Source organism: Armigeres subalbatus, chromosome 2, assembly GCF_024139115.2.
Source record: "Armigeres subalbatus isolate Guangzhou_Male chromosome 2, GZ_Asu_2, whole genome shotgun sequence".
Classification (NCBI taxonomy): domain Eukaryota; kingdom Metazoa; phylum Arthropoda; class Insecta; order Diptera; family Culicidae; genus Armigeres; species Armigeres subalbatus.
In genome coordinates, this window is record NC_085140.1 from 367,291,945 (window position 1) to 367,318,689 (window position 26,745).

Below are 26,745 nucleotides of genomic sequence, written 5' to 3' on the forward strand. Positions count from 1 at the left end.
CAGAAACAATCCCATCAGCGTTAATAAACATAAACAATATTTCATAATTAAATATTTTTCTCTTTACGTAGCCCTTCGTCCAACTGGCAATCGTTTCTCGGATACAACCTTCTACTTTTTCTTTTTTCTCTTTTCCTTACAGTTTCTTCCTGCTTTATTTTGCCTTCTCCTTTGTCACTTCCAACTTCTCACTTCTCCCTTCTGCCGTCTAACTTCCTGCTCTTCACTACTCCTCCGGAATTCCTCCGAAGTTCCTCCGAATTCCTCCGGAAGTTCCTCCGGAATTCCTCCGGGAAGTCCCCCCGGAATTCCCCCGGGAGGTCCCCCCGGAATTCCCCCGGGAGGTCCCCCGGGAATTCCTCCGGAAGTTCCTCCAAGAATTCCCCTGGAAGTTTCTCCGGGAATTCCTCCGGAAGTTTCTCCGGGAATTCTTCAGGAAGTTCCTCCGGGAATTCCTCCGAAGTTCCTCCGAATTCCTCCGAAGTTCCTCCGGGACTTCCTCGGAAGTTCCTCCAGAAATTCCTCCGGAAGTTCCTCCAGGAATTCCTCCGGAAGTTCCTCCAGGAATTCCTCCGGGAAGTTCGTCTGGGAATTCCTCCGGAAGTTCTTCCGAATTCCTCCGGGAAGTTCCTCCGGGAATTCCTCCGGGAAGTTCCTCCTGGAATTCCTCCGGAAGTTCCTCCGGAATTCCTCCGGAAGTTCCTCCGGAATTCCTCCGGAAGTTCCTCCGGAATTCCTCCGAAGTTCCTCCGAATTCCTCCGGAAGTTCCTCCTGGAATTCCTCCGAAGTTCCTCCGGGAATTCCTCCGAAGTTCCTCCGGGAATTCCTCCGGAAGTTCCTCTGGAATTCCTCCGGGAAGTTCCTCCTGAATTCCTCCGGGAAGTTCCTCCGAATTCCTCCGGGAAGTTCCTCCGGAATTCCTCCGGAAGTTCCTCCAGGGAATTCCTCCGGAAGTTCCTCCGGAATTCCTCCGAAGTTCCTCCGGAATTCCTCCGGAAGTTCCTCCGAATTCCTCCGGGAAGTTCCTCCGGGAATTCCTCCGGAAGTTCCTCCGGGAATTCCTCCGAAGTTCCTCCGGAATTCCTCCGGTTCCTGAAGTTCCTCCGAATTCCTCCGGGAAGTTCCTCCGGGAATTCCTCCGGGAAGTTCCTCCGGAAATTCCTCGGGGAAGTTCCTCCGGGAATTCCTCCGGAAGTTCCTCCGAATTCCTCCGAAGTTCCTCCGAATTCCTCCGAAGTTCCTCCAGAATTCCTCCGGAAGTTCCTCCGGGAATTCCTCCGAAGTTCCTCCGGAATTCCTCCGGAAGTTCCTCCGGGAATTCCTCCGAAGTTCCTCCGGGAATTCCTCCGAAGTTCCTCCGGGAATTCCTCCGGAAGTTCCTCCGGAATTCCTCCGGAAGTTCCTCCGGTAATTCCTCCGAAAGTTCCTCCGGGAATTCCTCCGGAAGTTCCTCCGGGAATTCCTCCAGAAGTTCCTCCGGGAATTCCTCCGGAAGTTCCTCCGGGAATTCCTCCGGAAGTTCCTCCGGGAATTCCTCCGGAAGTTCCTCCGGGAATTCCTCCGGAAGTTCCTCCGGGAACTTCCAGAAGTGGGTGAACGCTCTACCACAGATCAGGTGTTCGCCATACGTCAGGTATTGCAGAAATGCCGTGAATACATCGTGCCCACACATCATCTATTTATCGACTTCAAAACCGCATATGATACAATCGATCGGGAATAGCTATGACAGCTAATGCACGAAAATGGATTTCCGGATAAACTGACATGGTTGATCAATGCGACGATGAATCGGGTGATGTGCGTAGTTCGTGTTTCAGGGGCATTCTCGAGTTCCTTCGAAACGCGCAGAGGGTTACGGCAAGGTGATGGTCTTTCGTGTCTGCTATTCAATATCGCTTTGGAGGGAGTAATACGAAGGGCAGAGATTGACACGAGTGGTACGATTTTCACGATGTCCGTCCAGTTATTTAGTTTCGCCGACGACATAGATATCATGGCACGTAACTTTGAGAGGATGGAGGAAGCCTACATCAGACTGAAAAGCGAAGCTAACTGGATTGGACCAGTCATCAACACGTCGAAGACGAAGTACATGACAGGAAGAGGCTCAAGAGAGGTCAATGTAAGCCACTCACCACAAGTTTCTATCGGTGGTGATGAAATCAAAGTGGTTAAAGAATCAGTTGAAACGATTTGACCCCGGGAGAAATTGCTCGGTCCCAGAAGGGAACCCGCCTAAGCCCCAAGCAGCTGGTCTTGAGCCAACGGCCGCTTCCGGGGTGGGCACCAAAGGCCTTCTTCTGTCTCCCGGGTCCCAGGGCGGTCTTAAGTAGGGGAGAGTTTCGGATGTGGCGGTCCTAAATTGTGTACGAAAAGAAAATAGACTTACTTTGGTTTATTATCAACAATAGGCGGGCGGCGTAGCAGGATTGTCTCTAATCTCCTTGGAAATGGTGGTCGTCTTGGTCGATAGTGAAATGTAGCGTAGCAGCCCGGAGGGCCGCGGAAGATTAACTGTGGGCGATAGATGGATGGGGCGTGTCTGTTGGCCGCGGTAGGCGGCCAGTAGTGGCTTGGCAGACTTCTCCTACACGGAGCCGACGGGGCGCAGACGAAAGCGACGGTAGCCGCTGGGCTGTCTTGTTCACGGAGCCGACGGGGCACCTGGCCCAAGACGAAAGTGATGATAGCCGCAAAGATGACCGCGTTAGGCTGCTGGCAGCAGCTGGATTGGCCCTTCCTACACGGAGGCGATGGTAGCAGCAACAGGGGCCGCGTTATGCGGCTGGCGGTAGCTTGATTGGCCTCTCGTACACGGGGGCGGAGTGGTGCCTGGTCGAAATCGTCGGTAGCAGCAAAGATGGCCGCGTTATGCGGCTGGCGGAAGCTTGGTTGGCCTTTCCTACACGGAGGCAACGGGGCGCTTATTAGAAAGCGACGGTAGCAGCAAAGATGGCCGCGTTAGCCGGCTGGTGGTAGCTTGGGGGGGCCTCTCCTACATGGAGGCTTCAGAACGTTTTGGCCCAAATCGAATGGGCGTCGGGGCCGAAGGCGCACTCGACAACAGTAGTGCAATCCCTTGGCTAGGATGGGATGGGATGGCCACTCGATACTACTGATCCTATTGTTGTTCGAATAACGCCCGAGGCACGATCCAGGTGGCAATAAAGGCTTCGAAGTTCTAGGGCCACGTTGTAGGTGCGCACAATTCGCAGTAAAATATTACTGCGAAGAAAATTCACCACCTGCGGGGTTGCCGGGTATTCACACACTGACTCCTCGACACTGTTAAGAAAACCCTCCAACACTTCCATCCACTCAGGCACTCATATTTTTGCTCCTCTTCTACGTTCCTGTGCATCCGCCAGGTAAGGTGTATTTACACCAGCCCCCATCAAACGCGTTCGAAGCGTTAAATATCCAGCCGCCCGCAATATTCAAAACGAACGTTATCTCGCTTAACAAAATAATTTGCCCTACGATACCACATCATTTTTAATAACTATGTAACCGTACGGTTACACAGTGTACTTGGGCTCACTGGTGACTCCGCAAAACGCTTCGATCGAATAGAGTTCGCCGCCATACCAAACTGACTATCTACAAAACGCTTATTAGACCGGTAGTTCTCCACGGACACGAGACCTGGACGATGCTCGTGGAGGACCAACGCGCGCTGAGAGTTTTCGAAAGGAAAGTGCTGCGTACCATTTATGGTGGGGTGCAGATGGCGGACGGTACGTGGAGGAGTTGCATTAGCTGTTGGGAGAACCATCCATCGTTCACACCGCGAAAATCAGAAGCCTGCGGTGGGCCGGGCACGTTGCCAGAATGTCGGACAGTAACCCAATGAAAATGGTTCTCGACAACGATCCGACGGGAACAAGAAGGCGAGGTGCACAGTGGGCAAGGTGGATCGATCAGGTGGAAGACGATTTGCGGACCCTCCGCAGACTGCGTGGTTGGCGAAGAGCAGCCATGGACCGAGCTGAATAGATAAGACTTTTATGTATTGCACAGGCCACTCCGGCCTTAGTCTGGTAATCAATAAATAAACTTTCTTAAAAAATCGCTTCAGAGATTTTTTTTGAGTTTCTCCCATTCATCAGATCAGATCATTCATCAGATTCACCCATCATAAGAGATCACCATCAAGAATTTTTGAGTGATTTTCCGAAAGAATTACCACAGAAATTTAGGATTAATTCTAGAAAAAAAATTTCAAACTATTTGCGTAGAATTTCTTTTAACAAATCTTGAAGAATTTCCTAGACAGATTTTCAAAAAAAATTTCTAAACGAACTGCTGGGGGAATTCTGGATAAGATGTTGAAGGAACTCCCGAAAGAATTGATGGTTCATTTTTACTTCTAATGACAGATAAATTCTGGAAGTTCTTCTATGAAGAACTACCGAACTGATTGGTGGGAGAATTTCGAAGAATTTTGGGAAGTATCTTCGAACGAGTTCTGAAATGAATTACTGAATTGATTCCATTTGAAATTCCCGAAAAGACAAGTTTCGATCCACATTACCATTGACTACACAGCAGATGCCAGCACTGTTTAAAATGTTAGTTTGTTCATATTGCTTAGACAACAAATTGTCGTTATGATATAGGTGCAAATTTTGTGTCGACATTTCATAGAGGCTTTAAATCTTTGGATATTCTTAAAATTGGTAGAAGTCAATTGATTTGAGTATTTCATATTATTTAATTTATTGTTCCGTTGTACTTTGCCGGCAATTTGTTGTTAACTGTAAAGCCCACTCAATTCATTTCACGTTGATCTGCGATTCCATTAATGCTCCTCAATTGAGTCATCTTGCAATGAGTTTTCAGTTTAATTACCTAAGACATCTGTAACAACCCTAATTAAAAGCAATCGTATCACCTTCCGCAGAAAAGCCAAATGCCCTACATAGACCGCAACAAACTTTGACCCGGATTCGCTGAAACCCCGCAAGCGGAGGCCACACTTTTACCAATGTGACGCAGATGACTGGTCGCCTTTGGGGCCAATTTCGTGACGTGGGCAGACATTTAGGTTGCATAAGTCGATCGTCCACTGGACTGACTCATAGCGTCACTTTTTTTTCTGCGAAGTGCATGAATTATGTGCGTGGTTTTTGCTTCTTCTGCTGAGGATTCCTCCAGTCGGTATTACGTTACCGAGCCGCGGATCAATCTGGAAAGCTGATCCGACTGGAAAGGGCGGGCGGTTTGGTTTTAGCAGACGGATAACGAGGGTATGAAGAGTCTGGTTCGGCACCAGCAACCGAGCTAGCTGTAAAGTGCCATCGGCGCGGTTATGGTGGTTTCGAAAATTGATTGTTGGCAAATAGTGGAGAGAATGTAGGCAGTTTCGTAATAGAATTGGTTGGGTGGGCGATTTTCTGAAAATAGGTTTGAAGTTTGATTGCGTGAATGCAAATTGGTGGATGGGAAATTCCACAACACGATTAGTGTAAAAGCGTACTGATGCATGTAATTGACATCGACAGTAAGTGTCTTTGATGCGAGACAGGCAATGCAATTCTCTCCTGCATGTGTGGGGGAAGCGGATAGCAGAAGAAACAGAAGGCACTGAATAAATGATGGGAAATATTAACCAGAGCTATCAGGTTGGAGAAAAAGTCAAATGTATTAAAGCATTTGTGGCCCACGTGCATTCCTCAGTCATTTTAGCACAATTCTTATATTCATTCATGGAAAACACTTCTTTTGTTTGTTTCAAAATCAACAAAAATTTGAAATAAAAAAATCGAGTTTGTAATACATCTTTCAATTCCATAATCCATAGGGCGAAATTATCAGATTTTGTTCTTTGTTCGGTTCTTGCAAATATTTGAAAGTCAAACTACAATTAAGTAAAAACTTTTTTGATAAATATTAGACTGAATCATATAACTTGACATTAACCTGAATATTCGGTAACGTTTGAATATGGGAAAGTATTTTTTTTATTTTTTATTTATTTATTTATTTTAATATTTTTTGGGAAGGGGAAAAGCCAAGGCATAAAAACCCCATGAATCAATAAGTACAATATTATTTCTTAACATAATTTCATTTTTGTAATTCACGAATTTTCAATTACTATGCATATACAAATACAACAGACCAGAGCGTTAATGAATAAAGCTTCCAATGAATGATTAAATTTGTTATGATTAAGTCATTCAACTCTATGATTAAAGATTATGATTAATGATTTAATCATTTTTGACAATGATTAATGATTATGATTAACGATTAAATTAATTTTTGACAATGATTAACAATTATGATTAATGAATAGAACGTTTGAAGTATGATTAACGATTACGGATTGTGATTAAACGCTGACACAATATGTGTATAATTAATGATTAAAGATCGGTATGACTAATGATTGATGATTATGAATAATCAAATTGAATGATTTGCATATTGATCAATTATCAAGTAACATTTTTACCAGATTGGGTTATTGAAAGGTATGAAAATTAAATGATTATGATTAAAGATTAATTAATAAAAGCGATGTATGCAATGATTAAAATTGATGATTAATCAATAGACTCAAAACAATTATGAATATGATTAGTGATTAATGATTAAATGTAAAATTCTATGATTAACGATTAGTGATTAATGATTGAATCATATTTTTTGTATGATTATGATTAATGAATAATGATTAAATAGCCCATTATTCATTAATCATGATTAAATCTATGATTAATCACTAATGCTCTGCAACAAACTATGTGCTTATACTATGTGCTCAAAAATATACACTTTAAGAGCATTTTTAAATCTAAATAGTGGTGTGACGTTGGAAATATTTGTAGGTAAGGTAGGTATGACGCACAGAAGAAGTTCAAAACTTGTGTACCAAATTTTCAATGTCATTTCAAATCGTGTGTCGCTAATTTTGATCCATATGATTCATGCATACTTACTTCGATCGAACTCTTCGAAAAACTTGCCCTGCTTCGGCAGCTGCCGGCTGATAACATCTCTCAGATCATCTTTCGCCACCACGTCGTTATAATAACGGTTGAAACTCCCCGCCCCGGTCACGTCTCCGCTGTTGCATATCACCACGGCACCGGACAGCAGCATCACACTCATAATTTGCATCGATGACGACCATCTGGTCCAGCAACTGTCACCCATGCTAACACAATATTCTATTCCGCGATTATCAACGACTCACCCCCGTCACACGTCACACAACATCAGCTGCCCTGCCGCGGGGGGTTTGTTTTGCTTCGCGTTTTTCGTACACCGCCAACAAAACCACCCGCAACACCCAGCCGACACTTCACACTATTTGGCGGAAACCGGTTCTCCCGTGGCACTTGCCGGGCCAGACTCGTTTGCTAGTTTACGCGATCGCGTAATCACTCTCACTATCACTTGCGATCGCTCTGGCTCGCTGGACCTAGACGGACGGACGGATGGATGGATGCGATGGTCGGACTAAGTCGCGGAACGAACGAATGTGGTGCGCGAACTAGCAGTCAGCGTGCGATGACGCCGGTTTTCGGGGTCTGGGTCTGGTTCGTCCACTTTGGGCGTCGATTACGTATGAATCCAACGATGGTCTTGTTGGTTCGGATTTTTTTTCTTTGTTGTTCCTGCGGATCGACTCGTTGGGCTACAAATTCGTGTTTGGAACGAAATGCATAATCATAATCAAGGTTGATTGATTAACACTCATGGTCTGTTTGGGATGATGCATTGTGTTGTTGGATTCATATTATTCAACACATATTTATTTATGGTATGAAAGAGCAGTATATGGTGAGAAGAGAGTGCATAGAAGTTTAGAGTTCTTTTTAAATGTATTTATGTGAAAGCAACCTTCAAGGCCTGGTTTCGTAGAAGTATCGTTTACGAGATTCGTTCTGGAATACTTCTGTACGTTTTATACCGTATCATAACAAAATTTGAACATAAGAAGATTGTATTGCTTCAAATCGATTATCCAACCTCTAGCGAAGATCAATTTATGATTATTTGATCAATTTTGAATTAAAATCTGCACTTACGGTGTGCAAATATGTACATGCTCCATGCTCAGTTGTTGGGAAAACCCTACATCGTTCATACAGCGAAAATCATATGACTTTGGTCGACTGGGCACAAACTCAGAATATGAAATTATAGCCCGGTGAAAATGGTTCTCAATAATGATCCAATGGGTACAAGAAGGTGTTGTGGATTTATCAGGTGAATGATGATTCACGAAGGGCTGGAAGTGGTAAACTAAATAATCAGCAAACTCGTTCTATATTTGGTATGCATAAAACTCGCAGAAATAATTATGACGTATAGACTGCTGGTTTTTAGAACTAATTGAAAAATTGATCTTTTATGTTTGAGAAACATGCTTTCGTTTATAACTCGAGTTGTGACCAAAGTTAGCAAAAGCAATCAAAGAGTCCTCTGACCATCGATGGAGTTTGATTTATCGCAAGGCGGACTTCAAATATTTGTTTCTAAACCTAGTGTCTACAACCCTTGAAAATAAGGTTCCCGGAGCAATAAGAACTGGTCTCTGGTGATCTATTTGTTTCAAACAGGCTTCTAACACTGGACATTGATGGATGATAGTAGTATTGCATTATAATTGTCGACACTTCGGCTAAGTTAGCAATTATTTGAAGAATGGCCTGGTTATCATGCTATTTGACCTCCTAATGAATTCGAAAAGAATGCCACGATATCAAAGTCAACGAGGAAAAGATCTGATGACGCTCGTGGAACGTGGTAAATTCTTTCTCCAAGGATTTTGAGGAATAACTAGCCTCCTCGCCATACCTCAAAATACCAAAAAATTCATCCTTGTCGAATTCTGCAGAAACCAGAAGGAATTCTGGGTAGTTACACCATCAGGATCTTTTCAGGAACACTTGCTACTCCAAGGTTCTGGGAAAACCTTGACTTCGGCGATTCTAATTCGCCATACACCAGAAACGAAGAGATCTTGGAAAATTTTGGTACAGTGATTCTGAAGTTCTCTACAACTCTACAACGAATTTTGTAAAACTCCTTATGCTAGCTCTAAAAAAATTCAGGGACATTTTCTTCTTCTTTGAATCGGGTTTCTGCAATCAATCGCAACACTAATTTGGTGTTTGAAACATTGGCCATCGTTTTGTGTATAAGCATGGTTCCGGAGATATTAATGGAAGTGGCTTCTTTTTGCTCAGTTCTGAAACCTGGCTGGATTCAAACAAGTTCATTAGAAGGAGAAGAGTCGTTTGGCCGAATGTCATATGGCCGAAAGTCGTTTGGCCGAATATACCACTAGGCCGAACAGACCATTAGGCCGAAAGTAATTTAGCCGAAGAATGAGAATTTGGCCGGAAAGATCAGCCGAATAGGTAGTTGGCCAAATAGGTCATTTAACCGAATAATCCATTGGACCGAATACGTCATTTGGCAGAATAGGTCATTTACCAAAAATGCAGTTTGGCCTTGATGGTCGTTTGGCAAAAAGAACCAGTGTAAAATGTGAGAAATGGGGAGTAAGTGAAGTCTCCCATTACTAATTTAGCACTTCTGTTTGGGATTGAAGACGGGGCTTCTGCACCCCAATCAGGAGAAAATAACAAATTTATATCATATTGTGTTACTAAGTTCAACAGTTTTTCTAACATAGGCTGTTATAAACTTGGTTCAGGATGTTGTTAAAATAGCTAAATTTTCTAACAAAACAATGAAACATAACTAATTCTGTTATAATTTTGTCAAGAGAACATGTGATAATAATTTATCATAACTCGATTATATCATTGGTTGTTATAAATAACTGATGTTGCTACAATCATGTTATAATCTTGTTTTTGCCTTCCTAGTCGGGACTCCTTTCTCCGGCAAGTATCGGCCATCAATGAACGCTTTATGTCTGAAAGTTCTCCAGATTTTTAGTAAAACAATGGAAGATTCCATTCTTTCGTCGGAACTTCCGATTAACCACACGTCTAGCATGCCAATAACCAACCGTTCACCGGGATGCACGCCTTCTAGCTCAATGGAAGCGCTCAACCCGCTCATTGCAGTCGAGTCACTCCTGTCAGAGCTCCGCAGTCATCCCGGTCCTGTAATTGACTCTGGCATGGAGGGCTTCCAAACCGTTATTGCAGGCAAGTACAATAATCTTCCGGTAACGTATCATCCAAAGTTTCTAACGATTGCCTGCCGGTCAGAGTATCCATTTCGCCTAGTGAATTTCCAAGTAACCAAAAATTCCTTCAAGAGTACGTTTTCCGCTTAATCAGCTTCTTTGAGCTGCTTAACCTCTAAGACCCGGGACGAACGGAACTTTTCAAATGGCTCGCATTCAGCACCTGATCGTCGGAATTCCTCGCGGTTTCGTTTGTGCTCAATGGGAATAGCTATATTTTGCTCTAATACATTTTCAAATAAAATTTTGTTCAGGTCTGAGTTATTGCTAAAATAAGTGTGCGCGGGGTGTTTTTTCTATAATTCAAACATCTCTTCAATATTCTGGACGTGTTCATGCCCAAAATTTATCAAATCACCCATCAAACCAACCCAAAAAGATATTTGTAAAGATTTTTAGTCGATTCCGATGTTTTCACCATTGGAGTAGGGCAGGATTGACTGAATTCAGGGCCGCATTCAGGGCTTACAATGGTAGAGTATGGGCTAAAAATTCAATTACAATGAAATTTGCATGAGCATGCGGCTGCATACATTTTACAAATCAGGAGTTTTTAATATATAATTTTCAATTGAAATTGACCTTCTGAAATTCTTATCAGGGCCGGATTTAGGGGTCGAAAAGGGGGTGACCAGGGGCCATATCACCAATTGCAATGAAACTGGACATGCGACTGCTCATACTTCATGAAAACACATCAGGAGCTCAAAGAACTCTGTTTGAATTTGAAATTGACCTTCTGAAATTTTGACCAGGGCCGGATTCAGGGGTCTAAATGGGGAGAGCACGGGCCATATCACCAATTGCAATGAAACTGGGCATGCGACTGCTCAAACACCATGGAAACACATCAGGAGCACAAAGAACTCTAATTGAATTTGAAATTGACCTTCTGTAATTTTGACCAGGGCCGGCTTCATGGGTCCAAATGGGGAGAGCAAGGGCCATATCACCAACTGCAATGAAACTGGGCATGCGACTGCTCAAACACCATGGAAACACATCAGGAACTCAAAGAAATCTAATTCAAATGAAAATTGATCTTCTGAAATTTCAACCAGGGCCGGATTTAGGAGTGAAAATGGGGAGGGCAGGGGCCATATCACCAATTGCAATGAAACAGGGCATGCGACTGCTCAAACTTCATGAAAACACATCAGGAGCTCAAAGAACTCTGTTTGAATTTGAAATTGACCTTCTGAAACTTTGACCAGGGCCGGGTTCAGGGGTCTAATTGGGAGAGCAAGGGCCATATCACCAATTGCAATGAAACTGGGCATGCGACTGCTCAAACACCATGGAAACTCATCAGGAGCTCAATGAAATCTGCTTCAAATGGAAATTGATCTTCTGAAATTTCAACCAGGGCCGGATTTAGGAGTGAAAATGGGAGGGCAGGGGCCATATCACCAATTGCAATGAAACAGGGCATGCGACTGCTCAAACTTCATGAAAACACATCAGGAGCACAAAGAACTCTGTTTGAATTTGAAATTGACCTTCTGTAATTTTGACCAGGGCCGGCTTCAGGGGTCCAAATGGGGAGAGCAAGGGCCATATCACCAAAAGCAATGGAACTGGGCATGCGACTGCTCAAACACCATGGAAACACATCAGGAGCTCAAAGAAATCTGTTTCAAATGGAAATTGATCTTCTGAAATTTCAACCAGGGCCGGATTTAGGAGTGAAAATGGGGAAGGCAGGGGCCATATCACCAATTGCAATGAAACAGGGCATGCGACTGCTCAAACTTCATGAAAACACATCAGGAGCTCAAAGAATTCTGCTCGAACTTCAAATCGTCTTTCCGAAATTTTGACCAGGGCCGGCTTCAGGAGTCCAAATGGGGAGAGCAAAGGCCATATCACCAATAGAAATAAAACTGGGCAGTGGGCATGCGACTGCTCAAACTTCATGAAAACACATAAGCATCTCAAAGAACTCTGTTTGAATTTGAAATTTACTTTCTTAAATTTCAACCAGGGCCGGATTCAGGGGTGAAAACATGGAGAGCGGGCTGCTCAAACATCATGAAAACACATCAGGAGCTCAAAGTATTCTGATTGAACTTGAAACTGCTCTGATACAAATTTCAGGAATTTCTCTGGAAAATACTCCAGGAACTCCTCTAGAAGTTCCTCCGGGAATTCCTCCAAGAATTTCTCCGGAAGTTCCTCCAGGAATTCCTCCGGAAGTTCCTCCAGGAATTCCTCTGGTAGTTCCTCCAAGAATTTGTCCGTAAGTTCCTCCAGGAATTTTTCCGGAAGTTCCTTCCGGAATTTCTCCGAAAGTTGCTCCAAGAAATCCTCTGGAAGTTCCTCCAAAAATTCCTCTGGAAGTTTCTCCAGAAATTCCTAGGGAAGTTCATCCAGGAATTTCTTCGGAAATTCTTTCAAGAATTTTTCCAGAAGGTGCTCCAGGAAGTTCCACCAGGAATTCCTTCGGAAGTCGAAAATTCCTGGAGGATCTCTGAAAGTTCCGAAAGAATTCCTGAATTCGCGAAGTTACTTCTGCAGAAATTCATGCATGAACTTCTGGAGGAATTCCAGGATAATCTTCCGAAGGAATTCCTGGTGGAACTTCCAGAAGAATTACTGTTCTACTGTTCTGTTCCGAAGGAATTCCTGGTGGAACTTAGGAAGGAATTCCTGGTGGAACTTCCGAAGGAATTCCTGGTGGAACTTAGGAAAGAATTCCTGGTGGAACTTCCTAAAGCACCTTCTGGAAAAATTCTTGAAAGAACTTCCGATGGAATTCCTGGAGGAACTTCCAATGGAATTCCTGGAGGAACTCCCGGAGAAATTCCTGGTGGAACTTCCGGAGGAATTCTTGGAGGAACTTCCGGAGGAATTCCTGGAGCAACTTCCAGAGGAATTTCTGGAGGAACTTCCGGAGAAATTCCTGGAGGAACTTCCGGAGAAATTCCTGGAGGAACTTCCGGAGGAATTCCTGGAGGAACTTCCGGAGGAATTCCTGGAGGAGTTTCCGGAGGAATTCCTGGAGGAGTTTCCGGAGGAATTCCTGGAGGAACCTCCTGGAGGAACTTCCGGAGGAATTCCTGGAGGAACTTCCGGAGAATTCCTGGAGGAACTTTCGGAAGTATTTATGGAGGAACTTCCGGAGGAATTTATGGAGGAACTTCAGGAGGAATTCCTGGAGAAACTTCCGAAGGAATTCCTGAAGGAACGTCCGGGAAATTCCTGGAGGAACTTCGAGGGAAATTCTTGTAGGAACATCCGGATGAATTCCTGGAGGAACTTCCGGAAGAATTCATGGCGGAACTTCCCGAGGGATTTATGAAGGAACTTCCGGAGGAATTCATAGAGGAACTTCCGGAGGAATTCATGGAGGAATTCCTGGAGGAACTTCTGTAGGATTTCCTGGAAGAACTTCCGGATGAATTCCTGGAGGAACTTCTATAGGATTTCCTGGAGGAACTTCCGAATGAATTCCTGGAGGAATTTCCGAATGAATTGCTGGAGGAATTTCCGAAGGAATTCCTGAAGGAACTTCCGGAGGAATTCCCGGAGGAACTTCGGCAGAAATTCTTGGAGGATTTTCCGGAGGATTTCCTGAAAGATCTTCCGGAGGAATTCCTGGAGGAACTTCCGGAGGAATTCCCGGAGGAATTCCCGGAGGAACTTCTATAAGATTTCCTGGAGGAACTTCCGAATGAATTCCTGGAGGAATTTCCGAATGAATTCCTGGAGGGATTTCCGAAGGAATTTCTGAAGGAACTTCCGGAGGAACTTCGGCAGAAATTCTTGGAGGATTTTCCGGAGCATTTCCTGAAAGAACTTCCGGAGGAATTGCTGGAGGAACTTCCGGAGGAATTCCTGGAGAAACTTCTGGAGGAATTCCTGGAGGAACTTCCGGAGGAATTCCTGGAGGAACTTCCGGAGAAATTCTTGGAGGAATTCCCGGAGGAACTTCTAGAGGAATTCCTGGAGTATTTTCCGGAGAAATTCCTGAAATTTGTATCAGCAGTTTCAAGTTCAATCAGAATACTTTGAGCTCCTGATGTGTTTTCATGATGTTTGAGCAGCCCGCTCTCCATGTTTTCACCCCTGAATCCGGCCCTGGTTGAAATTTCAGAAGGTCAATTTCAAATTCAAACAGAGTTCTTTGAGATGCTGATGTGTTTTCATGAAGTTTGAGCAGTCGCATGCCCACTGCCCAGTTTTATGTCTATTGGTGATATGGCCTTTGCTCTCCCCATTTGGACCCCTGAAGCCGACCTTGGTCAAAATTTCGGAAAGACAATTTGAAGTTCGAGCAGAATTCTTTGAGCTAATGATGTGTTTTCATGTCGTTTAAGCAGTCGCATGCCTTGTTTCATTGCAATTGGTGATATGGCCCATGCCTTCCCCATTTTCACTCTTAAATCCGGCCCTGGTTGAAATTTCAGAAGATCAATTTCCATTTGAAACAGATTTCTTTAAGCTCCTGATGTGTTTCCATGGTGTTTGAGCAGTCGCATGCCCAGTTTCATTGCTTTTGGTGACATGGCCCTTGCTCTTCCCTTTTGGACACCTGAAGCCGGCCCAGGTCAAAATTTCAGAAGGTCAATTTCAAATTCAAACAGAGCCCTTTTGAGAAATTTGTATCAGCAGTTTCAAGTTCAATCAGAATACTTTGAGCTCCTGATGTGTTTTCATGATGTTTGAGCAGCCCGCTCTCCATGTTTTCCCCCCTGAATCCGGCCCTGGTTGAAATTTCAGAAAGTCAATTTCAAATTCAAACAGAGTTCTTTGAGATGCTGATGTGTTTTCATGAAGTTTGAGCAGTCGCATGCCTACTGCCCAGTTTTATTTCTGTTGGTGATATGGACTTTGCTCTCCCCATTTGGACCCCTGAAGCCGACCTTGGTCAAAATTTCGGAAAGACAATTTGAAGTTCGAGCAGAATTCTTTGAGCTACTGATGTGTTTTCATGAAGTTTGAGCAGTCGCATGCCTTGTTTCATTGCAATTGGTGATATGGCCCATGCCTTCCCCATTTTCACTCTTAAATCCGGCCCTGGTTGAAATTTCAGAAGATCAATTTCCATTTGAAACAGATTTCTTTAAGCTCCTGATGTGTTTCCATGGTGTTTGAGCAGTCGCATGCCCAGTTTCATTGCTTTTGGTGACATGGCCCTTGCTCTTCCCTTTTGGACACCTGAAGCCGGCCCAGGTCAAAATTTCAGAAGGTCAATTTCAAATTCAAACAGAGTTCTTTGAGCTCCTGATGTGTTTTCATGAAGTTTGAGCAGTCGCATGCCCTGTGTCATTGCAATTGGTGATATGGCCCCTGCACTCCCCATTTTCACTCCTGAATACGGCCCTGGTTGAAATTTCGGAAGATCAGTTTCAATTTGAAACAGATTTCTATGTGCTCCTGATGTGTTTCCTTGATGTTTGAGCAGTCGCATGCCCAGTTTCATTGCTTTTGGTGATATGGCTCTTGCACTCCCCATTTTCACTCCTAAATCCGGCCCTGGTTGAAATTTCAGAAGATCAATTTCCATTTGAAACAGATTTCTTTGAGCTCTTGATGTGTTTCCATGATGTTTGAGCAGTCGCATGCCCAGTTTCATTGCAATTGGTGATATGGCCCCTGGTCACCCCCGTTTCGACCCCTAAATCCGGCCCTGATAAGAATTTAAGAAGGTCAATTTTAATTGAAAATGAAGTATTTTAAACTCCTGATTTGTAAAGTTTGTGATGCGGCTGCAAATTTCATTGCAATTGAATTTTTAGCCCATACTCTACCATTGTAACCCCTGAATGCGGCCTTGAATTCAGTCAATCCTGCCCTACTCAAATGGTGAAAACATCGGAATCGACTAAAAATCTTTACAAATATCTTTTTGGGTTGGTTTGATGGGTGATTTGATAAATTTTGGGCATGAACACGTCCAGAATATTGAAGAGATGTTTGAATTATAGGAAAAACACCCCCGCGCACACTTATTTTTAGCAATAACTCGGACCTGAACAAAAAATTATATTTGAAAAAGTATTAGAGCACAAATATAGCTATTCCCATTGAGCACAAGCGAAACTGCGAGGAATTCCGACGATTAGGTGCTGAATGCGAGCCATTTGAAAAAAATCTGTTCGTCCCGGGTTATAGAGGGTTAAGCGAAAAACGTACTCTTAAAGGAACTTTTGGTTACTTGGGTTACCGGCGCATACCTTGCGAATCTACTACCAGATTGTGCGCGGGTTCCGTACTAAGTGAACTCTTTCTTTATGGCTGCTAGTGAATGTGACTACGACGTAATTGTTTTGACAGAAACTTGGCTAGACGAACAAATCCTCAGCTTACAGCTATTCGGTCCTAAGTTTGTTGTTTTCCGTACAGATCGTAATTCAGCTAACAGTACTAAGTCTCGCGGAGGAGGAGTTTTGATAGCAGTCTCAACACGCTGGAATAGCTATATTAACTCTACATTGACAAGCATAGCATTGGAGCAGTTATGGATAAAAATTTCTACGACAGATCGATTGGTTAGCATAGGAGTACCTCCAGACCTGGTAGCGACATAAATTGCATTCGGGACCACATGTACTTTTTTAGCTCTATTAGTTCCAACCTGGACTTCAATGATTGCATCTTGCAGCTAGAAGACTATACTCAACCGAACTTGAAATGGGTTGCATCGGAAGACGGGTTCATGCATGTGAACCCTCAATCTGTTCTGTCCACCAGTAGCTACGCATTGGTCGATGGTTTTTCGTTTAATGGCCTCGTCTCTCTGGATGCTGACCATCCCGCTCTGGACATAGTCGTCAACCTTCCGGGCCTTTTTACGTTCGACAATGCTTCTGACGTTCACGATTACCGACGAGCTGATTATGATAGTATTTGTGATACTATCTCTTGTATTGACTGGTCACCCATAGAGCTTGACGTCTGTGTAGATGATGCTGTTAATTATTTCACTCGCCAAATTCGTCGTATAATTGCGAAGCACGTGCCCCTGTGTCGTCCGAAGCCTAAGCCTCCCTGGTCGAACAGTCGTCTCCGTCGGCTAAAACGAAGTAGGACAAAAGCATTGTGCCAATACTGCAAGAATCGCATGCTGATTACGAAGCAGCCATAAGAAAATTGAAAAGCTCGTACACTGCCGGCCCCGATGGTATTCCGGCTTCTGTGCTCAAGAATGGTTCGAACTCGCTGGCTACCAACTTAGCCAGGATTTCCTGATGAATGGAAGATATCGCACATGTTTCCCGTTTACAAAAAAGGCGACAAAAGGAATTACAAAATTACCGAGGAATCACATCCCTATGTTCCTGCTCCAAGTTATTGGAGATAATCATAAATGACGTTTTATTCAGTACCAGTAAAGCGTACATCTCTACTGCATAGCACGGCTTCTATCCAAAGTGATCTGTAGAAACGAATTTAATAGAGTTTGTTTCGCTGTGTGTCCGTACCATGGACTCCGTTGACCACCGGTTTATACGGATTTGAAAGCGTTCGACCGCGTCGACCATGGAATATTGCTTGGAAAGTTAGAACAACTTGGAGTTTCTCGCCATCTAGTGTGCTGGTTCAAATCATATCTGTCAAACCGTTTGCTTTCTGTGAAAATCGGATCTTCGCAGTCTGAATACTTCTCCAATACTTCTGGTGCACCACAAGGATGTAATCTGAGGCCTCTCTTGTTCACGCTGTTTATCAATGAACTTTCCCGACTTCTAACCTCCTGGTTGTCGTTTGCTTGATGCGGATGATGTTAAAATGTTTATGATTATCAACAACATCGAGGATTGTGAAGAACTGCAATCGCATGTGGATAGAATGGCGAACTGGTGCTTTGCTAATCTCCTGACGCTCAATATTCAAAATTGTAATGTAATTTTCTATTATCGGAAACACAAGCCGATAGCTTCTGACTTTTGTATCTCTGGTACTATTCTTGAGTGAGTGAATCGGATTAAGGATTAGGGAGTCACATTGGATCAAGACATGGCATTCAAGCCGCACTATAACGACATAATCGCAAAAGCTAATCGGCACTCGGATTCATTTTCAAACGGCAAAATGTTAGATGCATCATGAAAGATTCATGATTACCCTTGAAAAATTAAAAAATGCTCCTTAAAAAAGTGATCATTTTTCCTTAAATTATCTAACAAATTGCCTTGAAATATATAAATGCTCCGTAAACATTCGAAAAGCGTACCGTAAAAACGAAAAAAATGTACCGTAAACAATTAAAAATGCTCCTCAAAAAAGCAAAGATTTGCTACGTAATTAATGATTGCGCAGTACCTATATTGACAAAAGAATTATTATAAAATAGTTCAAAAGGTACCTTAAAATTGGCTATCATTAATTAGAATCTTATAGGGATTTCCTCAAATTAAGGAACATTTCATTTTTTTACGGAGCACTGTTTTTCGTTTAAGGAGCATTCCCACAAATTAAGGAACATTTTTCGTTGATTTAAGAAGCATTTCTTTATTTTAGGGAGCATTTTTCTTAGTTTAAGGAGCATTTTTTATTTGTTTATGGAGCATTTTATTCATCCTAAAGAACATTTTTCTTAGTTTTCGGTTGAATAGGGTTACCAAGCAAAACAATCAGCAATAAACTCTAGGGGCTATACAATTGTGCATAAGATTCTAATTTGAACTATTTTTAATAATTCTTTTGTCAATATACTGCGCAATCATTAATTACATAGCAAATCTTTGCTTTTTGAGGAGCATTTTTATTGTTTACGGTACATTTTTCGTTTTTACGGTACGCTTTTCGAATGTTTACGGAGCAATTTATATATATTAAGGTAATCTGTTAGATAATTTAAGGAAAATGATCACTTTTTAAGGAGCATTTTCAATTTTTAAGGTCAATTTCATCTGTTTAATTAGACATTTTATTGGCTGCCATTTCCAAACTATCTGAAGACTTTCGGGACCCTCATTGCCTAAAATCTCTGTAAACTGCTCTCTAGTTCGTTTTATCCTTGAATTTTGAACTGTAGTTTGGAGTCCTTATTATAACGTCTGGATCTCTAGGCTAGAAACTGTGCAGCGTAGTTTCGTGCGTTATGCACTTCGGCACCTACCATGGAGGGATCGCGCTCATATTCCTGCATATGAGGACCGATTTAGACTCCTTGGTATCTTCAAAAAAGAAGGAATAGATCGCAAGTTGCCTTCGTGACCAAAATCGTGACTGGTGAAATTAACTCTCCGGAACTTCTCATGGGGTTAAATCTTTATGCTCCGAAACGAACAATACGTCAACGAGATTTCCTGCACCTTTCTCCACGTAATTGAATGTATGGCATTAATAAACCTTTCCGTGCTGCTGCTTTTAACAGCATTTATAGGCTATTTGATTTTAACTTACCATTGGGCACATTTTTAAGAAGATTATAATCGTTTAATGTATACCTGTTTAAAATTTACTATATTCATTAAGACCAATCTATATAATAAACATAAACATACCTATTTTACAGTAAGAACTAGGATGTGAGTAATAAGGAGTGGGAAATAAGAAGTGAGTCGTCACACTTCTCACTCTTCATTTATCTATTAACACTTCTTACTGTGAAACCTGAGAAGTGCGAAAAGAGATATGAGAAATGAAAAGTGGTAAATGCTGAGTGGCACTAGAGAAGTGAGGCGTCTCACTAATCACTCCTTCTTCTTCATCTTATTGACATTACATTCCCACACTGGGACAGAGCCGCCTCGCAGCTTAGTGTTCATTAAGCACTTCCACAGTTATTAACTGCGAGGTTTCTAAGCCAGGTTGCCATTTTTGCATTCGTATATCATGAGGCTAACACGATGATACTTTTATGCCCAGGGAAGTCGAGACAATTTCCAATCCAAAAATTGCCTAGACCGGCACCGGGAATCGAACCCAGCCACCCTCAGCATGGTCTTGCTTTGTAGCCGCGCGTCTTACCGCACGGCTAAGGAGGGCCATCACTCCTTACACCTCCTATTTCACTTCTCATTTTCACTGTAAAACGTGAGTAGTGCGAAGTGACACGTCTCACTACTCACTTAGCACTTCTCACATTTTACAGAGAGTATTCTAACTTCTTACATATCTCTTCTCGCTTCTCACAGTAAAAAGTGAGAAGGGAGACACTTCTAATCTTATCAATTATTTCTTACTTCTCATTTCTTCTCATTTCATTTTTTGCGGTGAGAAGTGAGAAGTGAAAAGTGAGACATCAACTGACATAATTGACCAAATGACATATTCGGCCTTAGAGCAGAAAACAGAACCCAACCTAATTCCGATGCAATGATGTAGAGTACCATCATTTTGAAATTTAGTTTTCCATGAAAGTGGAGGTCAGGGAAGTAAGTGTTAATAGGGATATTTCACATTTGCAACATAATTTGTTCATTTCATGTGTTCGTTAAGCAGTTATAAACTGTTATATTTTAAAGCTCAAAGTAGTTTCAGGCCGGACTCGATTATCCGGGGCTGGATTAACCGGAGAAAATGGCTCGATTACCCGGAGTAATATTTTCACCCATCTTACAAAATAGAAATATTATCCTTGTGTATCCGTAACGTATCCAATATGTGCAAGTAGGTAATGATGGTTACTTTCTCGCTTTCCTATTAGGACTGTTCACAAATTATGTAACGTTTTAGGGGAAACAAGGAAGTCAGACCAAACGTTACGATCAGTACAAAAAAACCTTCCATAAGTTACGAGAGGGAGGGTCGGATATCAAAATTATCAAATTCAGCGTTACGGATTTTGTGAACCCTAAGGGAACGGAAATTAAGCGCATTCATAATTGGCCATTTATGAATTTCAATTCAAAGCACCGATATTTTTTTAGCGTTGGTGTGCTGCATGGAATATTTTGAAGTAAAATCGTACCTAACGTAAAACAGTCCACTTCTAAGCGATGCCTGGGAGCAGGTTGTGAGAGTGGTAACATTGTACGAAAACTGGGAAAAGGGAATAAGAAGAAGAAAGAGGGGAGAAGGAAGAAGAAAGAGGAAGGAAGATGAAGAAGGAAGAAAGAAGAAGGAAGAATGAAGAAGAAAAGGAAGAAGTAAGAAAGTTGAAGGAATAAGAAAAAGGAAGAAAGAAGAACGAAGGAGGAAGAAGGAAGAAAAAAGAAGAAAGAAGAAATAAGTAATTAGGAAGAAGGAAGAAAGGAAGAGGGAAGAAGAAAGAAAAAATTGAGATGGAAGAAGGAAGAAGAAAAAAGGAAGAAGGAAGATGAAATAATGAATAAGGAAAAGGAAACAAGGAAGAAGAAAGATGGAAGAAGGAAGCAAGATGAAGGAAGACTGAGGAAGAAAGAAAGAGATAGAAAGAAGAAGGAAGAAGGAAGCAGGAAGAAGGAAGAAGAGAGAAAGAAGAATGAAGAATAAAAAGGAAGAAGTAAGAAGGATGAAGGAATAAGAAAATAGGAAGAAGGAAGAACGAAGGAGGAAGAAGGAAGAAGAAAGAAGAAAGAAGAAAGAAGAAAAAAGGAATAAGGGATTAGGAAGAAGGAAGAAGGAAGAAAGGAAAAAAGAAAGAAAGAAGAAGGAAAATTGAAGATGGAAGAAGGAAGAAGGAAGAAAAAAAGAAGGAAGAAGAAAAAAGGAAGAAGAAAGAAGGAGGAAGAAATAATGAATAAGGAAAAAAGGAAAAGGAAAGAAGGAAGAAGAATGAAAGATGGAAGAAAAAAGCAAGATGAAGGAATGCTGAAGGAATGCTGAAGAAGAAAGAATGAAGAAGAAAGAGAGAGAAGGAAGAAAGAAAAAGAAAGAAGGAAGAAGAAAGCAGAAAGAAGGAAGAAAGAAGAAGTAGCAAAAATGAAGAAGGAAGAAGGAAAAAGAAAAAGGAAGGAGGAATAATGAAGTCGACAGTCGACACTGTACATCTCAATGCTCCATATCTCGATATTTCTCCCTATGTCGATGGTTTCCACAGTCCCTTCAATCTACATACATTTGGGCTTTCTACATCTCGATAACCTCCCTATCTCGATATCTCTCTATTTCGATGTGTTCTGGTCATATTTTGTTCAATTCAAGAAGAGTGAATTTTATTATGTCGATATGTTCAAATTTTTAGGATACTAGACCATCTTTGGACAATAACAAACACATCTTCAACAGGAAACGAAATTTGTTTTGTTTTAGTTTTTCATAGTAACGGATTTTTTTTGGATCTATTACCCATTTCAATTTTCAGCCCATCCCTCGATCTATCCATATCTCGATGACCCTTCAATATCGACTGCATTAGTTATATTTTCCTCAAACAACCAGGAATTTTTACAAACGTTTATATTGTCCAGAATCTCTGTCCAACAGTGCCAGTTTTCTGCTTCTATATCTCATTTGTTTCTCGACCACAAAAAAACAAACGGAATGTTTTCAATTATTACGAAACTAACATTTTGTTTTCGTGTTCAGAGTTTTTTTTCTAAATTGAAGCGGGCTTGGTAGTCATATGGCTACTGCTTCTGCCTCATACGCAGGAGGTCGTGGGTTCAATCCTAGGTCCGTTCCATTCTCCTACTTTGTATCTTTCTCTTTATTTATCATGTTCCGCTATCGGGGGTGATAATGGGTCTGGGGGTGAGAATGGGTCAGCGCTCTCATCGGCAGCCTGGAGGTCGGATAGCAAAATCGTTCAAAATGGTCTCTTATATTTTAGTCTTCTTGTCCTCAGATACATTCAATCTGTTCTATAAGCACTCTAAGCAGTTGAAACAGTGACCCATTCTCACCCCCATTTGACCCATTGTCACCCCCGACGACGGTTCTAGCAATCGCTAGAACTGGAAATGGACTTTCATACCGTTTCCATTACTATTCCTATACCTTCAACTTGAGTATTCTAACAGTAATCTGCTAGAATTGGAAATGAACTATAGAGCTCGTTTCTTACATCCAATTAGAAATTCCATCAGTTGCTTTCTCCTATCTATCACATTAGCAGCTCGTTAACCAAGACGGACCTCGGCCTCTCGAACCTAATCCATAAATTCCAACAAATTTCGCATGAACTCGTAGCAAATGCAGAGGTATATTCGGCTTGCAGTGAGCGAGTGATTGTATCATCATTTCCTCCCCCTTCCCTACATTGACTTGCATTCTGACGTGGCAGGCGCCAGTATGACCTAACAAATGAGATCACCAGTACTTGTACATTGAAGATGTGTGCTAGTCCCAAGCAAACATCTGTTGGTTCCCTGTGCAAGAACAGCTGATCTGGTCATAATGGAGTAGCAACTACGAGCAGTCAATCAAGCTCAAGCTCAAGCTCAGAGTTTTTTTTTCTAAATAATTATCAACGTCGCTCTGGTCACGAGTTGCTAACATTAAATCCATCCAGAGCAGCACGGCTTCTATCCGAAGCGAACAGTATCTATTTACTGCTCCCAGCCAAACCACTGTGAAACTCGGTAACAGATTCGTTCAGTCAAATAACATTTTCAGTCATACGATTCGTTCGACCAAACGTTATTTTCGGCCAAATGACCCATCTGGCCAATCATAGACTAATTTGACCCATTTGCCCAAACAACATTTCAGACCGACTTATTCGGCCAAACGAAATGACTTCTTCGACTGTAAAGTCTGTTCAGCTAAATGTCTTTCGGTCAGACATTCAGCTTTTGGGCTAATATTCGGCTAAACCAGAGGTTCCCAAACTGTGAGTCGCGACCCCAGCGGGGTCGTGGGCTGTTCAGTGGTGGGTCGCGAAAGACAAATCCTAATTCATAATTTTGTTACTATTTTTTCCCACAAATCTATTCCATATTTTTAATTAGGATTTAACTAATGATTGGATGATTAAAGAACAACGAACCTGACGAGGTCAACGGCTTTTTTTTGTTATACGATATTTGGGCAAGTGGAAAGAAGTCCTATACAATCCAAATGTAAGCCCCGAACCCAATCCAAAGTCAATCCTAATCCAATTCGAATCCGAACTAAATCAAATCCAAATCTATTAAAAAACCAATCCAAATCTAATTAAAATCCAATCCAAATCTAATTCAAATCCAAACCAAATCCAATCCTAATCAAATCGAAATCCTATTCAAATTCAATCTGAATAAATTTTAAATGCAATCCAAATCCAACCCAAATTCAATTCAAATTCCATCCAAATCCAATCCACATTCAATCCAAAAAATTGGTGGCAAATACAATGATAGGATATAAAACAATTTATGTATTATAATTTGTCCAATCTAACACGAGCTCATTTTTATCTAATTTCACAAAATCAATGCATTTGGTACCTGGTGGGTCGCAAGCAATATGGGATTCTGCTAGATGGGTCGCATATCCAAAAGTTTGGGAGCCTCTGGGCTAAACAATGTAGCGCCCGTCGACCATACTTGTTACTGTGCCTAACTTATAAGTTTTCGGTAAAAGTACATAATTTCATAAAATTGCGCTTTAGATACTACTGATCATACTGATTCAAAACTGTTTTCAATTGCCGCTGTATGCATGTTCAAACAAAAAAGATGTGAAGTTTATCAGTCTATATAAGAACATGTCGATCACATTCTGTTAATATTAAATATATTTTTCTAGAATTTCTAAAATATAGCTTTAAAGCTTAACAATGAATACCAGAAGTACATCGCTATCGGGAATCCAAATCTTCATCTAACCACATACCCTCTCTTTCCTGCAACAGGTTTTGATTACACCAGCATCAACCATGTCGGTCATCTAGTAACATTCGGACTGCAATTAGATGTCGGATCAACGTTTATCCGGCTCTAGTTGTTACAAGCTTGCTGGTCTGGCAGCATTGCAATTTCCTTCAGCAATTCAACTTCTTATCGAGCTTTTCCCTCTCGTTGCAGCTGACCGGAAGCGCCATAATAAAGTAGAAATTTTTCCTAATTTATATCATAGCTGATTTGACAACCATCTTCATGAAATCAAGTAGTATGAAGGCTGTAATAGGTTTCCAAATGCTTGGCAGAGTATCTAAACCCCTGATCGTTTATTGATTTGGACGATTAAAAGGTTTACAGAATTGCAATGAATTCTAGTATAGTAAAAAGATTCTAGTAGAAACCCAAATAGCTATACATACAATAGAAAATACATAAATTTTCTTTTAATACTCTAATGTTATCAGTGAAGTTTTGTGTTGAGTCTATTTTGCTCGTCTTTAATAGAAAATCCAAAGAAACGAGCCATGCTAGGACTGCATGATAAATAAAACAAAAATAACCTAAAGACAAGACTATTCATTCATTGTTTTTGGGTGTACTCTAGATATTTCAAATTTTTCCTCATATTATGTGTCTAATTTTGCATAGATATTTTCCACCATATTATTAATTATTTAAATTTGCATCTATACAAGTCAGCAGCCTCTCCGATCGCCACCCGAATTCGTCCGACCGATTGAAGTCTCAATCTCAATTCAATTTCACTTTCACATGGTAAACTATATTATGCCTTCGTTTAAATATTGCCTCATTTCCCCTTTTCTTCCTTTATGACCACAATCAACAGCACTGTCACTAAATGTTGGCTTCGTCTGGTCGGTCTGGAGCCGTTATCCAACGGATTGAAGGATGGCACTCGTAATCAAGCACGACTCTTCTCTCGTTAACCGATTGATTTTCCTTTCCATCTCGGTTGTCTTCACTTTCAATTTCGATGGTATTCCTCTATCGATCAATCACTCACTCGAGATTCGGTTGCTTCCCACGCCTCACACCTTTGTCACTCCACGTGGATCAACCAAGCTTAGAACGAACCGAAACGAATCGACTCCGCGCCACAAATAATCAAGCTCGTTGCGATCTATCCACCCTCTCTCTGTTCGCAGGGAGCTCCCTCCCAATCCTTAAGCCACGAGTCGAGCACTCAACACCGTGCCAGCCAAAGGATGGGGGAAATGGTTAAAAACTGCTCAACAATTTCACCGCTTCCCACCTTATTTCACGATCCGTTGACTTTTCGATTGTTTTACTACAAGGTCTGTTATGACCAACTCAGCTGCTGCTGCTGCAATCGCGGCGACTCCATTGCATAATCGACCATGAAAAGCTTATGGACACTGCTGCGCTGCGCTCACTGTTCGGGTTTTCTGCGTCCCTGCCGTCGCGCTATCCGAGAGATGATGATGATGAGCAACTGATCCGGGCGACGATCGTGGCCCAACTGCTGCGCGGAAGTGGACGGAGATGAATGTCTCCCGGGGCGACCGCAAACCCGCCCAAACAGTTTGAGCCGGATAGTCAACGATGGGTACTTTGAAGCCAGATGTGTATCCTCTGTTGGGCACTTGGCGTATGGAATGACGTACTCTCTTTCACTTTCAGAGAACCGACTTATTTATCGTACTGAAGCTCAGCTTTTATTTCCAAATGGATTAAGTTTCAGCACTGTTGGATATTTTCAATCGATAATAGTTTCGATGTACAATGAGATATGGAGCACATTATACTCGATAGAAACATGTAGGTTTAATTTGAGCAAAATTGAAGTTCAAAATATGTACCCACATAAACTCAATTTCTACTTTCCCGAAAACCAGTGAACGGAGGATCAACTTATTCTTACATTCTTTTTCTTGATT

At 41.9% G+C, this 26,745-nt stretch overlaps 1 protein-coding gene across 5 annotated transcripts in view; it reads right to left on the minus strand.

The window, feature by feature from the left end:
• The window catches only part of LOC134213032 (serine proteinase stubble), a 109,546-nt gene extending 83,247 nt beyond the window's left edge, over window positions 1-26,299 (minus strand). For 2 of the 5 annotated variants that reach the window (XM_062691510.1, XM_062691505.1), the window contains exons 1-2: window positions 26,100-26,299; window positions 6,952-7,652 (exon numbers count right to left, since the gene is read on the minus strand). In XM_062691510.1, coding sequence (XP_062547494.1) covers window positions 6,952-7,168 — 217 coding nt within the window. In that variant the 5' untranslated portion in view covers window positions 7,169-7,652; window positions 26,100-26,299. Of the gene's footprint in view, window positions 1-6,951; window positions 7,719-25,850; window positions 25,939-26,099 lie in introns of those variants that run through there. The other 3 variants (XM_062691506.1, XM_062691507.1, XM_062691508.1) reach the window with 3 other exon arrangements.
• Between the last annotated feature and the right edge of the window lie 446 nt (window positions 26,300-26,745).